Raw genomic sequence first — 20,033 nt, 5'->3', positions numbered from 1 at the left:
AAAGTGCATACTAGTTCAGGTTAACCAGATCTGGCTCCAGGCTCCCTATCCAGCAGACTAGCTTGGAAGTCAGGACTAATAGATTTTATTGCCAGCTCTGTCCTTGTCTACTTCTGTATTTCTTAGGCTTTGTCTACACTGGCACTTCGTCTGCGCAACTTTTGTCATTCAGGGGTGTTAAAAAAACCAAAAACACTGATGAAAAGCACCAGTGTGAATAGTGCTTTGTCGGCAGAACTCTCCTGCCGACAAAGTCGCTGCCACTCGTAGGGGTGGACATTTTTTGTCGACAGGAGAGCTCTCACCTGCCGACAAACAGCTACACTGTGCGCCTTTTAGCAGCATGGCTGTAGCGGCACAGCCGTGTTGCTAAAAGCCTCGTAGTGTAGCCGTAGCCTTAGGCAAATCATTTAGTGTGTCTGTGCTCCAGTTGCCCTATCTGTATAACAAAGATAAGATGCACCCCCCTTCTTTAAAATGTTTGGAGAACCTTCCGTTCATTTTTTACTCTCTCAAATACCTGCCTTCTAATGTAACTGGTTGCTGACTTCGTGTCTACAGCTAAGTCATGCTTACATATTGTTTTAAAGCAATAGACCTCAACCACTCTAGGCATTGCCAACATACCTTAGCTCGGGTCTACGGGGGGGGGGGGGGGGGATCGATCTTAGTTACGCAACTTCAGCTACGTGAATAATGTAGCTGAAGTCGACGTACTTAGATTGACTTACCGTGGTGTCTTCACTGCGGTGAGTCAACTGCTGCCGCTCCCCCGTTGACTCTGCGCCTCTTGTGGTACTGGAGTACAGGAGTCGACAGGAGCGGGCTCGGGGGTCAATTTATCGCGTCTAGACTAGATGCGATAAATCTATCCCCGCTTGATTGATCGCTGCCTGCCGATCCAGCGGGTAGTGTAGACATACCCTTAGAAAAGTGTGTACCTTAGAAAAGATAAACCAGAGTGTTTTGTAAGGACAAAAGAGCTATTTGGAAACTATAAAGAGAAAAGCTTCTGGTATTTAGAATGCTATAACTATGCTCAGTGAAGTAATCCTCCTCACGGTTAATTTGAAGTTGGATATTAAAAATCAAATTTTCCTGAAAGAACTTGGAAAGTCTTTGAAATCCCACTTGGAAATAGCTGAGTACACCCTCTGGCATTGATTTGTTTTTAGAAAAGTAGCAACAGATTTAAAAAATAGCTCCAGAAATGAATTGAGATAGAACAATGATAGCTTAGGGGGAACACTTATCTCATTTCCTTTCATTCCGTTGGGGTGTGCATGTGGTTTGGGACCATAAACTCTGGAGCTTATTTGATCATGGAGACACTAAACATTTTGGATTTAAACTCACTGCACACTTCTTCTGACTGTGACATATGAATTCCCATCTCATTCTTTCTTTTGCTTTTGATTCATCCTCACTTTATTTCCTTTGCCAGCAGTCATCACTTGGTAGTAAATACTAACACATGTTCAGGCTCTGATGGCAAATGATGGTATTAATGGTAATTATAAGACTTTATTGTGACCAAGCATCCACTCTGGTACTACAGCTGACTTCCAATGCTACGTGGCAAAAAGGAAGAGCAGGGGCACCATTTCAGTCATACATTTAACCAGATGGATTGAAGGATTGTTACAAAGAAAAACACAACCTCACACGTTTGCACTCAGATCATTAAAAGCTTTTGATAAGATTATCAATTAATATGGAACTTTATGTGTAACTCCAAATTTGATAACTTGTCAAATTTTCATATCGCAGAGAGTAACCTAGCTTTTGCTTTCCTCCAAATGCAGATGTTCTCAGAGCGCTCAGCTTCTTTCAGACATATTCATTTTTCTTTAGACCCAATGAACCATATGGCTCTCTCAGCCTTTATTAGCTGTTCCCAAAGTCTGTGCTTGATTTGTTGGAGGATTGCCAATGATTTTGGTGTCAGAGTTGAGAAGTACAATTGTAACATTAAATTTCTCAAGTCGTACCCGTTAAAAAGAAGGTCAAAAGCAATAAAGTGTCTAGGTTTCTTTGGGTGGGTGGGGGTGTAGGATAATGTGAAATTGCTGCCTTTTACACAGACATATCACACGGGGGAAAAAAGTTTGGCTGTCACAAAATTAATAACGAGCAGGCCTCTAGAGGATGTGTTTCAAATGATGCAGGTGTAGCAATCAGGGAGTGTATTTACATACAAGCCAGCTTAATAGTGTGGGATTTATACTAAAGTGGTTCTTAATGCAATACAAATCGAATACCCTGTCTCACATTAAAACAGAAAAAATGTTAGACGGAAAGGTTTTATGGCTTTTGGGATGGGGGGGGGAGCGTGGGGTTGTGATTTTTTTTTTTAGGGAATATGAAGGAAAGATGAATGTGTTAGGTTGTTTGTCATATAAAACTAGTGACTTTGGTGTATAAATTGAATTTATAGCCTTCCAAGTTGGTTCTCTAATGTCTAATGATAAAGGGTTTTTAACAGATTTTTTGCCATATACCTGGCAACACTGAAAAATTCACTTAATTAAAAAGCAGGTAAGGTATTTTTCCTTAAACTGGGACATTAAAAAGAAGTTCACAAAGAAGGCAGCAGTGACACTAAAGTCTCTCCTTGAAACTTCACCTCTTCCCTGCTTTCCCCTCTGTAAAGCAAATACTGTGTTTATAAGTTAACGCTCCATGTCATTTGTGCCAAATCTGAGGACTTATTCCTAAACTCTGGGTACACAGTTCTGCAGGGATATAATTTTCTTGGCATAGGTAGCATTACATCCAGATAATGTAATGTTACACCAGGCTCTTTAAAATCATAATCTGATATTTTTATTATTTTTATGTCACTGCATAATGACACAGAAGAGGTACCTTTGATGTCACTGAGAATAGCAATACACCTAAACCAGCAGCAAAGCATCAGAAAACCTCCAACAAGGCTCCACTCCCAATGGGCAAGGTTCTCCCCACCAACCCTCTTCCCCATAAATGATCACCACAAAGCAAAAAGAAGGGCCTTGCAGGGCTCCCCAAAGGTCAGCAGACCTGGGCTACTTTGAGTCAAGGGCCTAAGATAGTTCCACAGCTGAGGGCTTCTCATAGAGAATGCTCTGTAGAGCTGGAGTCCCCTCTACAAGCACCCACATTAACCACAACTGTGGAACCGATGGAGAGTTGCCTCTTATGAAGGCAGGTCCTAAACCATCTAGGGCTTTTTAGGTTGAACTAAGCACCTGAAACTCCATCCAGAAAACCAGCAGGCAGCTAGCACACAGCACTGAACCCTAGTTTCCTGTGTTCTTGATATACAAAAAAACCAAGCCAAAACCCACACAGCTTACAAAATGGGTGGTCCAATTTGGCATCAAGTTCAGTTTCCAGCTGGCTTTACGGTCTAGCCCTTGTAGAGTTCATCACACCATTCCAAGTGACAAAGGCATGGATTGCTTAGTCAAGTTCACATCCAAAGGAGATGTTTCCCACAGCTGCTCTGATGTGGAGAAGAAGAAAAAAGCATTCCTGGTCACAGCAGTGATATGATTCTTTAGCCACAGCTGGGGCTTTATGGGAACCCCCAGACTGTGAATTCAAATGCAAAGTGGTGGACATGAGCCATCAGTAAGAGGGGAAGAGCCTATCCTTGCCATATGCTTTTATTTATTTCTCTCTGATTCTAAAGGTGCCACCAGTGTTCTGTGTGCAGAACACAGATTATGAAAATGCTTCAGAACTCAGCAAGTTAAAATGACCATAAAAGGACTTTCACAGTAGAGTTCTCACCCTCCCTCCTTTCTCCCCTCTCAGCTGCATCCAGCGCCCCATGGTCCCTCTCTCACCATCTTTCTCCAGAGAAGCCTAATAAAACAGATGAGCCTCTCAGCACCAAACCTGGATTTGCCAAACCAAGGGGGAGTGGCAAATTCCATGGTTGAAAATCAGATGCTGTGAGATATTTGCAGAGGCCGTGGTATCACCTTGGGGGCTGGAGAAGAGATTTCAGACCTTTGAGGGCCCATGCCCTTTGGGTTTGCATAGGTCAAAACTAGTCCTTTAAATTTCACCAGGACATCAGTTGCACAGAGCACAAGTGTATTGTGTTCTCTTGAGTGAAACGCTTTAATACGCCAGTAGCTGCAATCTGCGCTTGCTGCAGTTTCTGGCCAGCCTTAAGGTGCAGCCCCATTTAAAGCACATTACGACAACATAGTCTCAAAGTGGTAAAGGCCTTGGGAAGCCTCCATCTGAAAGGAGAGGGTGCAACCTTTGTGCTGAGCTCACATGGTAAAAGTTGTTCTTGGGAGGTCCTGCTACCTGGAGGTACAGAATCAGACGCGATCTAAGATGACCCTCAAGTTGCAAGTCTGAGAAACGAGCAGCAAACGCACTGCCCTCACTATATTCTTCTTTCACATTGTCTTGTTTCCACTTGCCTGCGAACCGTACGGCATTCTTACCTGTGCTGTGGCTTAGCCAGCTAACCCCCCTTCTCTGGTTGGCAGTGGGTAATTCTCTCAACTGCGCACAATGGGTGCAGTGAAATGGAGAGGTGGAGCTGGGCATCATATCTGTATTGTAGACACGATAACACCTGTTCCCTCATTAGCTCTCCTGACAGCGCCATGGATGTGGTGAGCAAGAATGGTGACAGGATGGAACTGTGTGCTGAAAATGCAGGAGAGCTGCCCAGGCAGGAGGACAGTTATCCAACACTGTGCCGTGGGACCGCTAAGAAAGCCAGGGGCAGAGCCATTCAAGAACAACTTATCCACTCCTCCTAGTGTCTGCAGATGTGTCAGCACCAGCGCCTCACTTCAAGAATGTCAAACTGATAAGGGAGTAGGTGGCTCAGGGGACTGGGTCAGATATGCCCAGGCATTCCCGCTGGTGTCACTTGTTTGTATCTGACGCAGCTTGGTAGTGACCTATCCCACTGCCATAGGGTAGCTATGTGAAATGAACTGGGGGTCTTGCAGTTCTTAATACCTATATTCACTCCCATCTAGCAGATTGATGGGGTGGTTGTGGGGAAGCTTCCATTGCTGTTGCCTATACTGTAATCAGGGTCCCAAAGACGTCCCCCCTCTGGATCTAGACTCTAGCAGCAGAGTGAGTTGTGGGGCTTGCATGCAGGGTGAATGAGAAAAGCTTTTCAGCTACAAAGCAAATGCCTTTTCATTATAGAAATGAAATGAATTGCTTCTTGCTTGCAAATGATACACTGAAGAGAAATATCCTTAACTTAATGTTATGTTTTCCACACTGTCTATCCAGCATATCCTCAGACTGTTGAAACTTTTGCATGTAGCCAGTAATGTTATACGTCCCCTTTTAGAAGCTTATTACTGTATGTCCTAATTGGTACCATATTAAATGTAAGTAGTCAGTATACAGCAGGTATGGAGTGACTTTTAATGGTAAATCAATAGTCTGATAGAAGCAGACCAGAAATTTTTGACACTTATTCAAGAGGGAGTTGTCAAAACAAGACATATTTATGACAGAGTTCCTGAATGCCTTTTCAAAGGCTCTTGAATTGCTGCCAGACTCTAAACACACTCAACTTCCCAGGAGCTATATTCAGCACAATAAGTGGATATTTCACACTAAATATTGGCATGCTAGAAAATGGGCATTAAACGTTGACTTGACAGGCAAGAATTGGGTGCTTGTTATATGGCCGATGTGACGAGCAGTCTCTTCATCAAGTTGTGCTCTTGTGCAGAAACTTCTGCTAAGTTCAGACAATCATTACCGTTAAGAATTAGAAGTATGCTAAAGAAATGGTGAACCTCAGGTGCTCCCATCGCTTCCATTCCAAAAGGCAGCAGGAGTAACAGAGATTCTTGACGAGTGATGGCAGATGCAGGGTATGGCTCTGGTTGGCAGTAGGCATTCGCAGGTGAAACTAGTGGGGTCCATTATCATTTTTAAGGCAGATTGTCTTATTCAGTAAATGACATTGTAAACTGCTCGATAGGGGGAGGGTAGCGCTAAATCCTGATGATTAGGTTATAAATGGGGAAAAGAATTGTATGGTCTCATTCTGCTCTCTAGCAGGTATTTCTTTACTCATCTTTCCAGCATATCTGAAACTCCTGCATGGATGTTGTAAAGTTACATGTACAAACAGTCCCTGCAGCCTGGGCCACTGTTCAGCTCAGGACATGAGCTCTCACAAGCTAACCAAAGTGTGTCCAGGAATGGGACTCTTCAGAAGTGGTGTTGAGGTTTCACTCAGTGTCTCTCTCACCCTTTGGCATTGGTGCGGGATCAGCAGGGAGCTCTGTACTGCTAAGGGTTTGCTCCTCTGAAAAAGATGGACAGCCCTGATTGCTGCTTGTTAATATCTGATCATAGTCAGGGGTAGAGCTGGTCCAAAAAACTCTTTTCACAAAACACGTTGAAGTTGTTTCCATATTAAAGTGTTCAAAAAAGACCCATTTTAACATGGCTTTTTTCAGTTTTTAAAAATATTTTGAATTTTTTATCACATCCATTATTGAAACAATTATCAAAATTTTTCATTTCAATCAGGTCTACGTACAAGTAGAATGTTAAAATGTCCTGCTAAATCCCATCTCATGCCTTCTTGAAATTCCTCCTGCAATTTCAGACGGAACAGATATTGGCCTCCTTGCCAATCCTTTTCGTGGTGCTTCTGTGTGTTAAACAGCTGCCTAGTTTCATCCCAGAGGTGGCTGCATTTCAGTGGTGGATGAAGTGTCTCCTATGTATTGGTTGTATATCCCTCCAAGCGTGTTAGGTCAAAGACAGTATATCAATGCAAGATTATCCTAATCATAAGCCATACCAGAATGAATCGCAGTTGCCTCCAGTTTCCCAACCCCCCACTTACTATCTTCATAGCATCTACCAACTGACCCAAGTGCTTCCTGAAGTGTGTTTTTTGTTTGTTTTGTTTTTTTGTTTTTTTGTTTTTTGCAGGGGTGGAGGGATTCTGCACTCCCCTCACCTGGAGGCTGGGAAGAGAGGGGTTAGTGAGCGAACCTTCTCCTGCTCTGGGGTTGCGTGCAGGAAGTGGGTATGTTTCCCAAGGGCGAAGGGGATCTTCACTCCCTAGGGTGGGAGTAGAAGGACCCAGTGGTTCGGTCACTAATGAAGGAAGGACAGACAGGTGTTTTCTGTAGCTGTGCCCGGCATACTAGCAAAGAGTTATCAGCTCACAGCCCACAGGTTATGGTCTGTTAGTATCTGTGAACCCGCTAGCTTCCCCAATATTCAGCAAATGTATTATTCAAGTCAGCGGCACTGCTATGGGTACCCGCATGGCCCCACAATATGCCAACATTTTTATGGCTGACTTAGAACAACGCTTCCTTAGCTCTCGTCCCCTAACGCCCCTACTCTACTTGCGCTACATTGATGACATCTTCATCATCTGGACCCATGGAAAAGAAGCCCTTGAGGAATTTCACCATGATTTCAATAATTTCCATCCCACCATCAACCTCAGCCTAGATCAATCCACACAAGCGGTCCATTTCCTGGACACTACTGTGCTAATAAGCGATGGTCACATAAATACCACCCTATACTGGAAACCTACTGACCGCTACACTTACCTACATGCCTCCAGCTTCCATCCAGGACACACCACACGATCCATTGTCTACAGCCAAGCTCTAAGACATAACCGAATTTGCTCCAATCCCTCGGATAGAGACAAGCACCTACAAGATCTCTATCAAGCATTCTTAAAACTACAATACCCACCTGCTGAAGTGAAAAAACAGATTGACAGAGCCAGACGAGTACCCAGAAGTCACCTCCTACAAGACAGGCCCAACAAAGAAAATAACAGAACACCACTAGCTGTCACCTTCAGCCCCCAACTAAAACCTCTCCAGCGCATCATCAGAGATCTACAACCTATCCTGAAAGATGATCCTTTACTCTCACAGATCTTGGGAGACAGACCTGTCCTCGCTTACAGACAACCCCCCAACCTAAAGCAAATACTCACCAGCAACCACACATCACTGAACAAAACCACTAACCCAGGAACCTATCCTTGTAACAAACCCCGATGCCAACTCTGTCCACATATCTATTCAAGTGACATCATCATAGGACCTAATCACATCAGCCATACCATCAGGGGCTCGTTCACCTGCACATCTACCAATGTGATATATGCCATCATGTGCCAGCAATGCCCCTCTGCCATGTACATTGGCCAAACCGGACAGTCTCTACGCAAAAGAATTAATGGACACAAATCTGACATCAGGAATCAAAATACTCAAAAACCAGTGGGAGAACACTTTAACCTGTCTGGTCATTCAGTGACAGACCTGCGGGTGGCTATATTACAACAGAAAAACTTCAAAAACAGACTCCAACGAGAGACTGCTGAGCTAGAATTGATATGCAAACTAGACACAATCAACTCCGGTTTGAATAAGGACTGGGAATGGCTGAGCCATTACAAACATTGAATCTATCTCCCCTTGTAAGTATTCTCACACTTCTTATCAAACTGTCTGTACTGGGCTAGCTTGATTATCACTTCAAAAGTTTTTTTTCTCTTAATTAATTGGCCTCTCAGAGTTGGTAAGACAACTCCCACCTGTTTATGCTCTCTGTATGTGTGTATATATATCTCCTCAATATATGTTCCATTCTACATGCATCCGAAGAAGTGGGCTGTAGTCCACGAAAGCTTATGCTCTAATAAATTTGTTAGTCTCTAAGGTGCCATAAGTACTCCTGTTCTTCTTTTTGCGGATACAGACTAACATGGCTGCTACTCTGAAACCTGTATTATTCAACTCACCCTTGCCACTCTTGCATGGGTGAGCATCCTGGTGGATCCAGTTTGTGTGCTGTACAAAATACAACTGGAGCTCCTGTTTTGGTGGAGATTCAAAAGCTTAGCCTTGTAGCGTAGCATTTCCTTGCTAATGTCTGCGAGATTTAGACAGAGGGCCTGTTGGGAGAGAGCATTCTGGATTCCCTACATCTCCAGGATTGGCTGTCCTTCAGCAGCATCCATATTCCAAATTCGTCGGACTAAGGAACTACAAAAGAGCTGGCCATTCTCCAGTGGTTCATGTTTGCTGATTTGTTCCATTGATTATATGCAGATTACAACTTGCTTTTCTCACCTTCTCCTCTTTGTAAGCTTGTTAAACGAAGGTCTGCATCAACATTTCCCATACTATTCACACATGCATCTCTTGTTTCTTCCATTCTCTGTAAGTCCTGCTTACCTCATCACTGAGTTTGTTCCGTGTGAACTTTCTTTGAGATGTTCCTTAGTGATTGGGATGTTTACACTTCACAGTCCTGAAGCAAGAAAAGCCCAACAGGCAGAGAATCTAGAGTGCGTAATTACTGTCAAATCGTGTCAATGAGATTATTTATGAAAGCATGTCACAGATTTTGCAATTTAATGGGTACAAAACAACTTTATAAATCCATATCCTTGTAATTGTCTATTCCATATAGGCTTAAAAGTATTTGTTGATGATGCACATCATGTGTGGTCATCTGCTGCTTACTTTTGTGTTTCCAAATGAAATGTCTAACTTTATGTATACCAGTTTCCTTCAAGAAGCAAAACTTAGTTTTTTATTTTTCACCATGCAATGCTGCTGCGGCTGTTGTATTTCACTTTCTTTTAAATCTCCTGGTCATTCTCCTATTGCATGTTAGCAACATTTTGATTAATCCTCTACTTTCCTGAAATCCTGCTATATAATAATTCTGTTGATAAACAGATTTTCTTGGGAGTCGTCACAGAATAGTTATGCCCAATTAATTTTAGTTTGTATCATTACATATTCACACCTGTATTTTGCAAGAAACCAATCTCAGTTGTCTCTTAATTGCTAAAACCTCTGAATTCAGTTACAGCGAAACTGCACTGAGGATTTTCACCCTCTAAATCTTTTTCCTACAGCGCAAAAACATATTGGACAGCCAAAGTGTGTCACTATAATCACATGCCTTATTTCTTCCCAATTCCAGCAGCATCATTCACTCCTAACCATACCATCGGAGAGAAACACCCCAAAATGTACAGTAAAATTTAAAAATTGAGACACATTTTAACCATGTTTTAACTCAGTCATATTCTAAATTCCATCTAATGCCTTTGAAAGTTAAGGGCCAAAGTACAAGTTTCCAAGTTAATTGGTTTGGTTAAATGCACCATTCTTTTTCCTTTAATAAAGGAAAAACAAATCTCTCTCTCTACCTATCTGTGCTCATGTTTTAGCATCCATCACTGGAATATCTACATTAACGTGCACTAGGGAACTTGGAAAGTGTGCCGGCAGGGTACAGTTAGTGCACAACATCCTAATACACACTAGAGTTTACACGCCTCTAGTGTGGACTAATGCACAGTGTAGACAAGTCCTCAGTGCCTCTCCAAAATCGCAAATAACAAACCTCAATCTCTCTCTTCCTTCTTGGGGAGCAAGTTCCCTGATTACGGGCCAGAGCCTCACCTGCTGCAAGTCTGCATAGCTCCAGTGGACTCATCTTGGTAGCTGAGAATCAGCCCTGCAGTGTTGTGAGGGAGGGGTGTTTGTGTCTGCTCTCTTCACCTTCCAGAGATGAATTCCATAGGTTAAGTCCAGCTCCCACTTATGTGTGTCTCCTGCCCTTATGAGTCTTGGTTTGTTGGCTCATGGCTTCAGTGATGCACTGCTGTCATGGGAGATGATGGTTATGGAGGGAGAGCTGATCTCTGAGGTAGTTAGAGCTAACGCTGCGGGAGGGCTTTGACTATAGCAAGGTTCTCTATTAAATGGGCAGCCAGGGCGATGTGTCAGTGACAACCTGTGTAGCTAAACTGACAGGCTGGAATGTTTTGTGCTGCTGGAGCTTTTTTCAGGGCATGTGGCTCCAGTATTTGATGCAAGTTGCAATAATCAAGGCTGAAGGTCACAAATGGATAGTTCACCAGGGCAGTGGTGAGCCAGGAGGCTGGGGCACCATTGCATAGTTTGCCATCCTGGCTCTTTGCAGTTTCCAGTAGTGTTGAGAAGGCCCAGAGGGTCCCGACGCTGCAGATCAGCTTACAGTTTGAAGGCAGATGCTTGTGATCATGGGGGATGTTGCACAGGGAGAGAGGATCTGTGAATCACTTCTCTCTTCCTACTGGCTTCTCCTTAGTGCTGCCTGGGTTTAGCTCTCAACAGCTGCTCTTCCTCCAAATGCTGGTGTTGGCTAGTGTTGGGAGAGCTGGGGGGCTTACATGTCATGTACAGAAGAGGTAAGAGTCACGTGTCGCTTGAGTACTCTGCCAGCACTTCAGCCAGTTTTTTCTCACCATGCTGTATGTGACCAGCAGGGCTATCAGTTCTTATCACAGGTCATTCGGGGAGGGATGGGGAATGGCAAATAAATTTCGTGAAACAATTCCACTTCAAAATTAGCAGACGCCATGTAGAAATTGTTGGGAAGGGTTCTGTGTGTGTGTTACTCTGCATGGATCTCTTGCTTTCATTTTCCTCTTCTGTGGTAGTCCGTACCAGGGGTGTGTGTATAGTAACAGGATCGTTAACGAAAAACTCCTCTGGCCCTGTGGCTTATTCCCCTGTGAAATGTGGCAGTGCTCCATCACATGGTCATTGGTTGCTGTGTAAATGAACACGAAGGGGAGAAGGTTTCTTGACTTCAGGTACAGATAAGCAGCCGTAGCAGGTGTTTTCAGAGGTGCTTAAGGAAGTTAGGTTCACGCCCCCTTTGAACATCAGTGAGTGTTGTGGGGCCTATGCAGCACCATCAGCTCTTTAAAGAGTCTGTTATCTACCCTGAGATTTATGATTATTCCAGGAGTTTCCCAATTAGAATCAGAGCTGATGGCCAAAAACAAGTATTAGGCCAAATTAAACATGTCTGACACTCTACAATAGTTGACTTGTTTATCACTGGGTAAGCATGCTAATATTGGCTTCTCTGGTGTGTTAATTTAACAAACAACTTTATTAGGAAGAGCCAAATGCATGTCTAGTGCTATGAGATATTGACTGGGTCAGACTGGGCAAGTGGTACTAGTTCTAAATTCAGATAAAAAATAAAGTTGGTGGCAACCACATTTCACTGGAAAAAAATATGGCCCACTGGCATAGAAGCCGTTTCTGCACAGAAAACATGACACTATTTATGAAGAGCCATGTCTAATATCCTTTCCAGTTTGGAAAAAGAAGTTTATTTTAATACATCCTTTTTAATTGCTATGAGCTGGACTTGTAAATATTGTAAGTGGTTGAGTAATAGTCATCTGTTAGCAGACCAAATGGAAGGGACATTTTTTCCACTCTTTGAGCCCTAATATGGTTCACCCGACTCTAAAGGGGATACTTTAGTGCGGATGTTTTTTAAAAAAACGTCTGTTTAATAATTCAAAGATGGTTTAATCTGCGGGGAAGCCAGTGTGTGGTGTTCTGTTAAGTGAAATGCATAGGACGTTGTGAAGCTATCCAGGAGGTTTTGCCAGGTGTTCTAATGCTGGGGGACTTGTCATTGTTTAGGAAAGAGAAGGGTTTATTATCAAAACTTGCAATGATCCACTCCATTTGCAAGATGTAAAACTTGTATTTCAGCTAAGAGGGGCAGGTTATCTCCCTTATGTTTTGGAGGTTAGAGAGTACTCCAGCAGAACTAGCTTCATCTAGCAAGATATCACAAAACATGGTCTGGGAAAACCACTGTCCTTTTATCTCCAGCTTTCAGTCAGTCCGTATTGTGAATGAGAGAGCTTTGTGAGACTCAAATGCAGAGGGCTTGCAAAATTCTAGTCTGTTATTTTCCTAGAGCAATCTTTTTCTTTTTAATATGTGAATAGTTTTGTCTCTCTTCTCCTGCTAAGAGTGAATTTTGTACCTGAACTAGTAAATTGTCATAACATTTTGTAAACCCAGATTGTCAGTAATGTACAGCATATCGCACAACGCAGGTTTGCTGCATGGTTTGGCACAGTGCTCTCAGATATATATATTTTTTTTTAAATGTTCATTGCCATTCATTTTCCTAAGTCAGATTCGTTTTGCACAGGTTTGGTGTGGTTTTTTGCTTTGCAAATTATTTTGCCTTGTTGTAGTAAAACTATTTAGGTCCTGGCAGCAATCTTCCTATGAAATTTTAGCACTCACATGTCTTAGAGAGAGAGAGAGAAAACTAATTTATGATTCTGTAAATTCTACTAAACTTCATCAATCCTGCATGTTTTTAACTAACTGAATGGGACTGCTTGGAGAGTGTCATGTTAATCTTGTGTATAAAAGTCTCTTCAGGACAAGGCTAAGTTGTGTGGTGACTTTTTAAATCATTTACCTGTAGAATAGTTGAATTATTCTTGGGAAGACAGAACCAGAGACCAAATATACAGTGTCAGTCCTGATAGCTTTAAGCAAACTACCCTTTCATAAATGATTTTTGTAGTCCGATTTCTATACATATATAACATGTAAAGATCTGGTTTTAGTTAGAATTGAAAACTTTTGGGTAGCCAAGTTTCTAACCCTTATTGTTTAGGGTGATGTAAGGGGACTCAAAAAGTAAGTTTCTTTAAAAAAAAAAAAAAAAATCCTTCAGATAGATGAAGAGAGTAACTTAATTTTGCTTTGTCTGTTTCAGGAATGTTGGTGGTGATTGTGTTGTTGCTGATTGCAATTGCTGTGGTTGCCGTCTGGCCAACACACTAATGCAAATGCGGGGACCATCAGAGATGCCACTTAGCAGCGGCAGAGCTGGACAATATCAGAGGCTGCGAACAACTCCACTGCAAACACGTTTTGTGTGTTAAGTAAACTCAGTATTTGAATGAAGACGTTTCTGCACGCAATGCACAGCCAGAGGGCTGTGGCTAGTTTGGAGCATTTGAACTTCAAAAGGACTCTTTTCCTTCCTTGATTTTGTACTTCAGAGGGACACAACTGGAGTAGATGCATCTTTTAAGAGATTTACCCTTAGTGCAACTGACTCTAAGCAAGCAATCTGCCCCTTTTGTTGAGAGATCAGTCATCCTGAAGGTTTAATATACTGTATACTGCTCCTACAAAGCTTGTGTGGTATATGTGTGAAGTTCCCCCTCTCTTGGTAAATGATGATCTTTTGAACCAAGATTTTGCATCTTATAAAGAAGTGAGTGTTGTAAGGAACTGATTGATACTAAGTTTCAATGAAGTTGGAGGGTCAGAGAGCAGACCAAGCTTGAGAATGAAAAGCCTGGTGATGAGGGTAGAATGGAATATAGGGACTCAGATGTACCTTACAAACATAAGTATGAGGCAATCTTTGGCTGTTGTGAGAGAATTACCAGTGTTGATCTGCACCGATCGAAATGCAAACAGCAGTGGGGCTTTCCAACATTTAACACAACCGGGTGTAGAACAGCGGAAAGCTCTGCCCAATGTGTGCTCATAAGGAGGGAAAGTGTCTTTCTGCTAACTGTACTCTGGGGGAAGTTTACCCCAACTGACTAACTGCAGAAGTCCTGATACAGCGAATAGACTAGGCTCAAGACCAGAGATGCGCACAGGTTTCTTTTATCATTTTTCCAAAGGAAAATATTACAAGTATTAAAAAAAAAAATGAAAAAAGAATTTAATGCTCATCGCTGTCCCCAAAATCATTATTTTGTTATGTGCCAACTTAATTGTCAGAACTGATAGAGCAATAATAACTGAATAAAAGCTGATCCATTTACATGCTGCTTTTTATTGGTGTGTTTTTTATTGTTTCCAATAACATCTTAATATTTTAAAGGTCTTTTGTTTGTTTCCTAGAGATTGATATTGAGGAGAGAGAGAAACTGGTTCCTTAGACTTCCAGTTTCATTTGAAGTGCCTCTTTTGTACTTTTCAATGGTTTTTTTTTCAGCCCCAAGCTGGTGCTCATGTGTCTTATTCCTTATAAATGGAATATGTGCAATTATAAATATGAATGTAATTCTTGGCACTAGCAATCAAAACCCTACCTCCCCCAAACCAGTGCAGTGAGTAGCAGCAGAGCAAACCTAGTGTGTTGCACACTGGGCTGAGATTCAAGAGACCTGGGTCCTAGTCCCAGCTTTGCCACTGGCATGATGCACGACCTTGCACAAGTCATTTTAATCGCTGCGTGCCTCAGTTTCCCCATCTGTAAAATGGGGATAATGACACTGATCTCCTTTGTAAAGCGCTTTGAGCTCTGTGGATACAAATCACTCTAGAAGAACTAGGTATTATTCTTGTTAAGCTTCCCCAACACCATCTTCTGCCACTGTGCCTCAACCAGACCTAAGCGTTCAGGCTCCACGAGCCAGTCACACCAGGAGCATATACTGAAACTATGGTGCTAATTGTGGTGGTGGGTTTTGTGGTGCACAGGTAACTCTGGAAGCTGGATGGATCTAGAAGAGTTATTTCAAAATGACTATTCATGCCAAATTTTCTTTGTTTTATATAAAATAAAATAAAAAAGTCAAAATCAAAATAAGTTTTGATTGATCCGAAACAAATGTTTTCAGAATTTTGATTTGGGATGAAAAAAATTTCAAACTCTCAATTTTTTTTCATGGGACAGAAAATCTGTTTTCCAACCAGCTCTTCACAGCCTGAGCTATTGCTCTCCTTGTTGATGTTTCAGTGTATGGGTAGCCAACGTGGGGAATGCAGATGATATGGGAGGCGGGTACACAGGAATAGTTCAGGTGAACAAACCACTAAGTGAGTTTTAACCTGGCGACTACCAAGGGAAGTGGGATAAATGCAGCCGTGTGTTAGGGAGTGAAAAATACCTTGTCTTCCGTGCAATAAAACCCAAGGACTCAGCGCACCTCCATCCTGCTGGGAAAGGCTCTTCTGAAAAGATCTGACCAGTCAGTTAAGTCAGAATTGTTTAGGCCTCAGAGTCATGCCTGTTTGCTCATTGTCACTTGGAAAGGAGCTCCGTATTCAAACAGCTGGAGGAGAAAGCAAGAGGCTGTTTAACCGCTGCATGTTTTGCAGGAAGTTCTCAATGATCTTATTGCTTGACTTTTTTCCAGTACAAATGGAGCTTTTAAACCCAGCCACTCCAGCTGAAAACAAATAATTGTGGTTCCTGGTGTTGTGTTTAAAATCTGCATTCAAGCAGTTTCTGTGTTAAGGAGCCTGAAGAACCCGGCTTCTAATTAAAACTGCCATTTACAGGGGGGGATTCAGGTTTTATTTGAAATCCCTGGATACCCTGATCAGAATAAATTGTGCTACTGTTCTGTGCAACATTCTGGGTCCATTCTGTAGGGGCTTTTTAAAAGCTGCTTTCTGATTTGTTGTATTTTTGGGGGACAAAATTTCTGGGGCATAAGGAAGGAGGAGAACCAGTGAGTCTTATTGCTGAAATATTTAACAAAGAGGTCCTTAGATTTGCCCTTTAAATAACATTAAACATGGCATGTGGGTGAGGAGTTTTATTAAAAAAGGGAGAAGGGATTTGGCAGGGCTTTCATGGTGTATGTGGAAACCTTTTCTGTTTTACTGCTCTTCGGAAGGGAAGGCTAAAATACACAGACTGGTTCCATTGTCTACAAGCGAGTGGAACTGAAGAGTGAGAAGTGTGATCAGTCTGAATTCAGTGCATTTTCGGTTTATTCTATTTAATGAATTTTATGAGCTGGTTGCTGTGGCATCTGGACACGTGACACAAATTAAAATCAAGCAACAGGTTTAAATTGCCTAGAGTAGACATTAAGGATACCCTGTACAGAGCCATTCCAGCCCATCAGAAGCCAACCACCACCATCCCCAGCAAAGGTCCATATAATCAGACTCATGCTTGATCAGAGAGAGACGCCTTTCATTGTGTGTTCGTGTTGAGACTCCCCAACTGCAATGGGCCTGGTGACTGATGGGAGCTTATCTCACAGCTGGGAACCCTCTGGCTCCAATCTCCTAGGAATGCATTTTAGGGGAGGATGAGCCAAAGCAGCTTAGCTTAGTGGTGCATAGACAGAGAGGTCACCTCTAACAAAGCCAGGACTCAAACTATAGCTAGGACCTTAGAGTTGTAAATCAATGCCTTGAATGTCCCCTAGCAGCAATGGGGAAACCAGTGCAGTTCAATATGCTTATTAATTTGGTTTTAAATACACTCCAACTAGAAATAAGGGTCTTTTTAATAGCCAGGGTAAGTAACCATTGGAACAACTTACCTAGACATGTGGTGGATTCTCCATTACCTGAAGTTTTTAAATCAAGGCTGGATAGCTTTCTAAAAGAGGTGGTCTAGCTCACCTGGAAATTATGGGCTTGATGCAGAAATTATTAGGTGGTGATCTTAGGCCTGCTATGCAGGAGGCCAGATTAGGTTAACCCGATGGACGCGTCTGGCCTTTAAAAATCTGAGAGTAAAAGAGCCCACCCTGGGGTTGAGGCATCCTGGCATGAATTAATACGGTGTGTAGCCCTGCTCAAGCCTTACCCAACCTGAAAGGGAAATGAATCCCTGGGCTCTCGTAGCTGGGAAATTCGACATCTGGCAGACGGTCAGCTGTTCCACATGCATCCTGGCCAATAAAGCCTCAGTCCCCAAGTGCTCATCCCCAGGGATCTCACCAGGTTTGCAGAGGTAGAGAGTTCTTTCCTTCTGTGCCAGCCTGAAATGTGATAAGCAAAGTGCCCTGTGCTCACTCAGTGTGGTCAAGCCCTTAATATTTACCTTGAAGGGATGAAAACATTCAGCTCAACTAAATGCTTCTTCATAAGAAGGTCGAGCATCTCCCAAGGCCTGGATTTCTGGATGGAAGCATCCTCCAAGAAGAGATCCTTTGTCCCCTCTCAGAAAAGTCTGTTAGACAAGCAGTGTAGCTGTAGCTACGTCAGTCCCAGGATATTAGAGAGACAAGCTTTCGAGCCACACATCGCTCTTCTTTAGGCCAAGAGCTCTACATGGTTGGAAAGCTTGTCTATCTCTCCCTCACCACCAGGAGTTGGTCCAATAAACGATATTCCCTCACCCACCCTGGTTCTCTATTACACAAGGAGTCCAGCAGGACAGGATGGCGACATGGGTGACTACAATCGAAGAGGTTATAGGCAGGTCCCTTGGAGGCCCATTCACTCCATAACTAAGTGTTCTGGGTAGGTGTCCATGCCTCCACTGATGCAGCTTTCTGCCAGTGCGTTCTCAGAGCTGTGGTTTATTAACCCAGCAGACAAGTTGATAGGTTTGTTTTCCCTTCCCTATTTGACTCATTGGTGCTGCTGTTAAGAGCCTACGAGTACAGACTGCTGGAGTCTCTCGCTGCTGAAAAGGGAATTTCCATTACCTGTAGCTAGCTTTGGGTGCAGGTAGCTCTGACATACCATACACCTGTGCAGTTATTGGTAGGGTGCATCAGCGATGTTGTATGTTAATCGTTTTGGTTGATCTGCTAACCCTAGAGGAGTCACTCTCATGGCTCCTGGGTGTGCTGGCACCACACACTCTTATGCTGGGAGAGGATTCGTCTGATTTGTCCATCTGCCACTCAGTCACCAGTGGAGGTGGGATGATGTGACTTGCTAGTGTGGACCACTGGAACTGCTCTCGCAGAGTCCAATTGCAAAGTAGACAGAATTCCCTTTCTTCTGCCAGCACCTGATCCTGCATTGCTTGTACTTCCACACTGGAGTCACAGCTTGCACTAGCTGTGTGTGCATAAGGATCTGAAGAGAGATTTCAGATGATGATGTGAACCCATTAACGGCCTGGAACCCATTACTGGTACTGGCTAGATTTCTATGGGAAGCATTTACATTGCTTTGCCAGTGGACGGCTCCCCTGCTTTGAGCATTTCCTGGTGTTTTGATTTTCTGTTGAATGAACATGTGCTCTGGAGTCTCAAATGCTTTTCTCTCTCTTCACTGTTTCCAATTTTAATTTCTCTTCGTTAAGAGGATAAAATACCAGAGTGGGCCAAAATGCAAAGTGCAAACTCTCTGTTCTGCTGTACAGTAAATCTGCTGTGAACAGCACTTATTTCTGTTGGAGTCTAGTTCCTACACTCAGAATAAATGAGCCCTTAAAAGCTGTTACACCTTGTTAAATTACCTTTCTTATTGTTTATTTATACAGCGCTCCACTCCAGGAAGGGTAATTTCATTAGGCACTGAGCATGTCAGGCCAGAATTCACATCCCAGAGCCAATCGCCAGCCAAGGTTACCCCAGAATTCACATCCCAGAGCCAATCGCCAGCCAGGGTTACCCCAGAGCCTTTTGAAGGGACTTCTTTATACTTTGGGCTGTGAGGAGAAGTGAGAACGCTACTGAGGAGAAGTGAGAACGCTACGCTGATTTGTGCTGAGAGCGAGGGACGAAAGGCCAAGACAGGTGCTAAGGCCACATGTACACCATCATTCATCTGGGAATAGGCTCATTTTCCCCCAGTTCTCAGAGCTGCTGCCATTTCTCCTTCACAGACAAAAACCTGGTAAATCTATTTTCATGTTTTTTAAGCTTCAAGCAAGATTTCCAAAGAGGAGGTGGCAGCGTGTTTGACCCATGTGTGTCTGCCATAAAGATCTGAGATTGCTGATCTCCAAGATATTTTTGAACTAATAAATTATCATAAACATTAAGAGCTAGAAGAGACGGTTTGGGTCACTCAGTGTGACCTCTGTGCAATTCACAGGATCTTTGCCTGCACTATTCCCTCTCCCAGCATTTGGCTGTCTGGAAGTCTCCCCTCCAAATACCACCCTTTGCTCTGCTTAACTTGTCATGTAATGTTTTAATTCTTGGCTCATTTCTTCCTGAAGAAGGCTGCCTGGTATGAAATCTAGCCACGCTCATGGTCGTGCAGCATCAGTAACCGCTGACATCTTGAGAGCTTTATTGCAACTGATAGGGGGATTTGTAGTTTTCAACACAAGTCGCTCTCAAAACGAGCCTGGGCCGGATTCCTGAAGGATGCATGTTCCTTTGCTGTTCTTACACCTTTTCCTCAGGCTACATTTCTCCATGTCTTCTGATGAGTTTGCCTTGGATCTTACCAGCATGTTCAAAACCCCACCACCTCAGAGACCTAACTTGAAACGCTGTGGGGCCAGCAGAA

The 20,033-nt window shown here is 43.0% G+C and overlaps 2 protein-coding genes across 3 annotated transcripts in view; one reads left to right on the top strand and one right to left on the bottom strand.

The window, feature by feature from the left end:
• STX8 (syntaxin 8) overlaps positions 1-14,682 on the top strand; it is a 161,464-nt gene extending 146,782 nt beyond the window's left edge. For both annotated transcript variants that reach the window (XM_034789683.1, XM_034789682.1), the window contains exon 8: positions 13,612-14,682. In XM_034789683.1, coding sequence (XP_034645574.1) covers positions 13,612-13,679 — 68 coding nt within the window. In that variant the 3' untranslated portion in view covers positions 13,680-14,682. The remainder of the gene's footprint in view (positions 1-13,611) is intronic.
• The window catches only part of NTN1 (netrin 1), a 267,394-nt gene that overhangs the window by 13,214 nt on the left and 234,147 nt on the right, over positions 1-20,033 (bottom strand). The window lies entirely within an intron of this gene.

This window comes from Trachemys scripta, chromosome 14 (genome assembly GCF_013100865.1).
Source record: "Trachemys scripta elegans isolate TJP31775 chromosome 14, CAS_Tse_1.0, whole genome shotgun sequence".
Classification (NCBI taxonomy): Eukaryota; Metazoa; Chordata; order Testudines; family Emydidae; genus Trachemys; species Trachemys scripta.
Note: the sequence above shows the minus strand (reverse complement) of the source record. Positions and strands in the feature narration are given on the sequence as shown.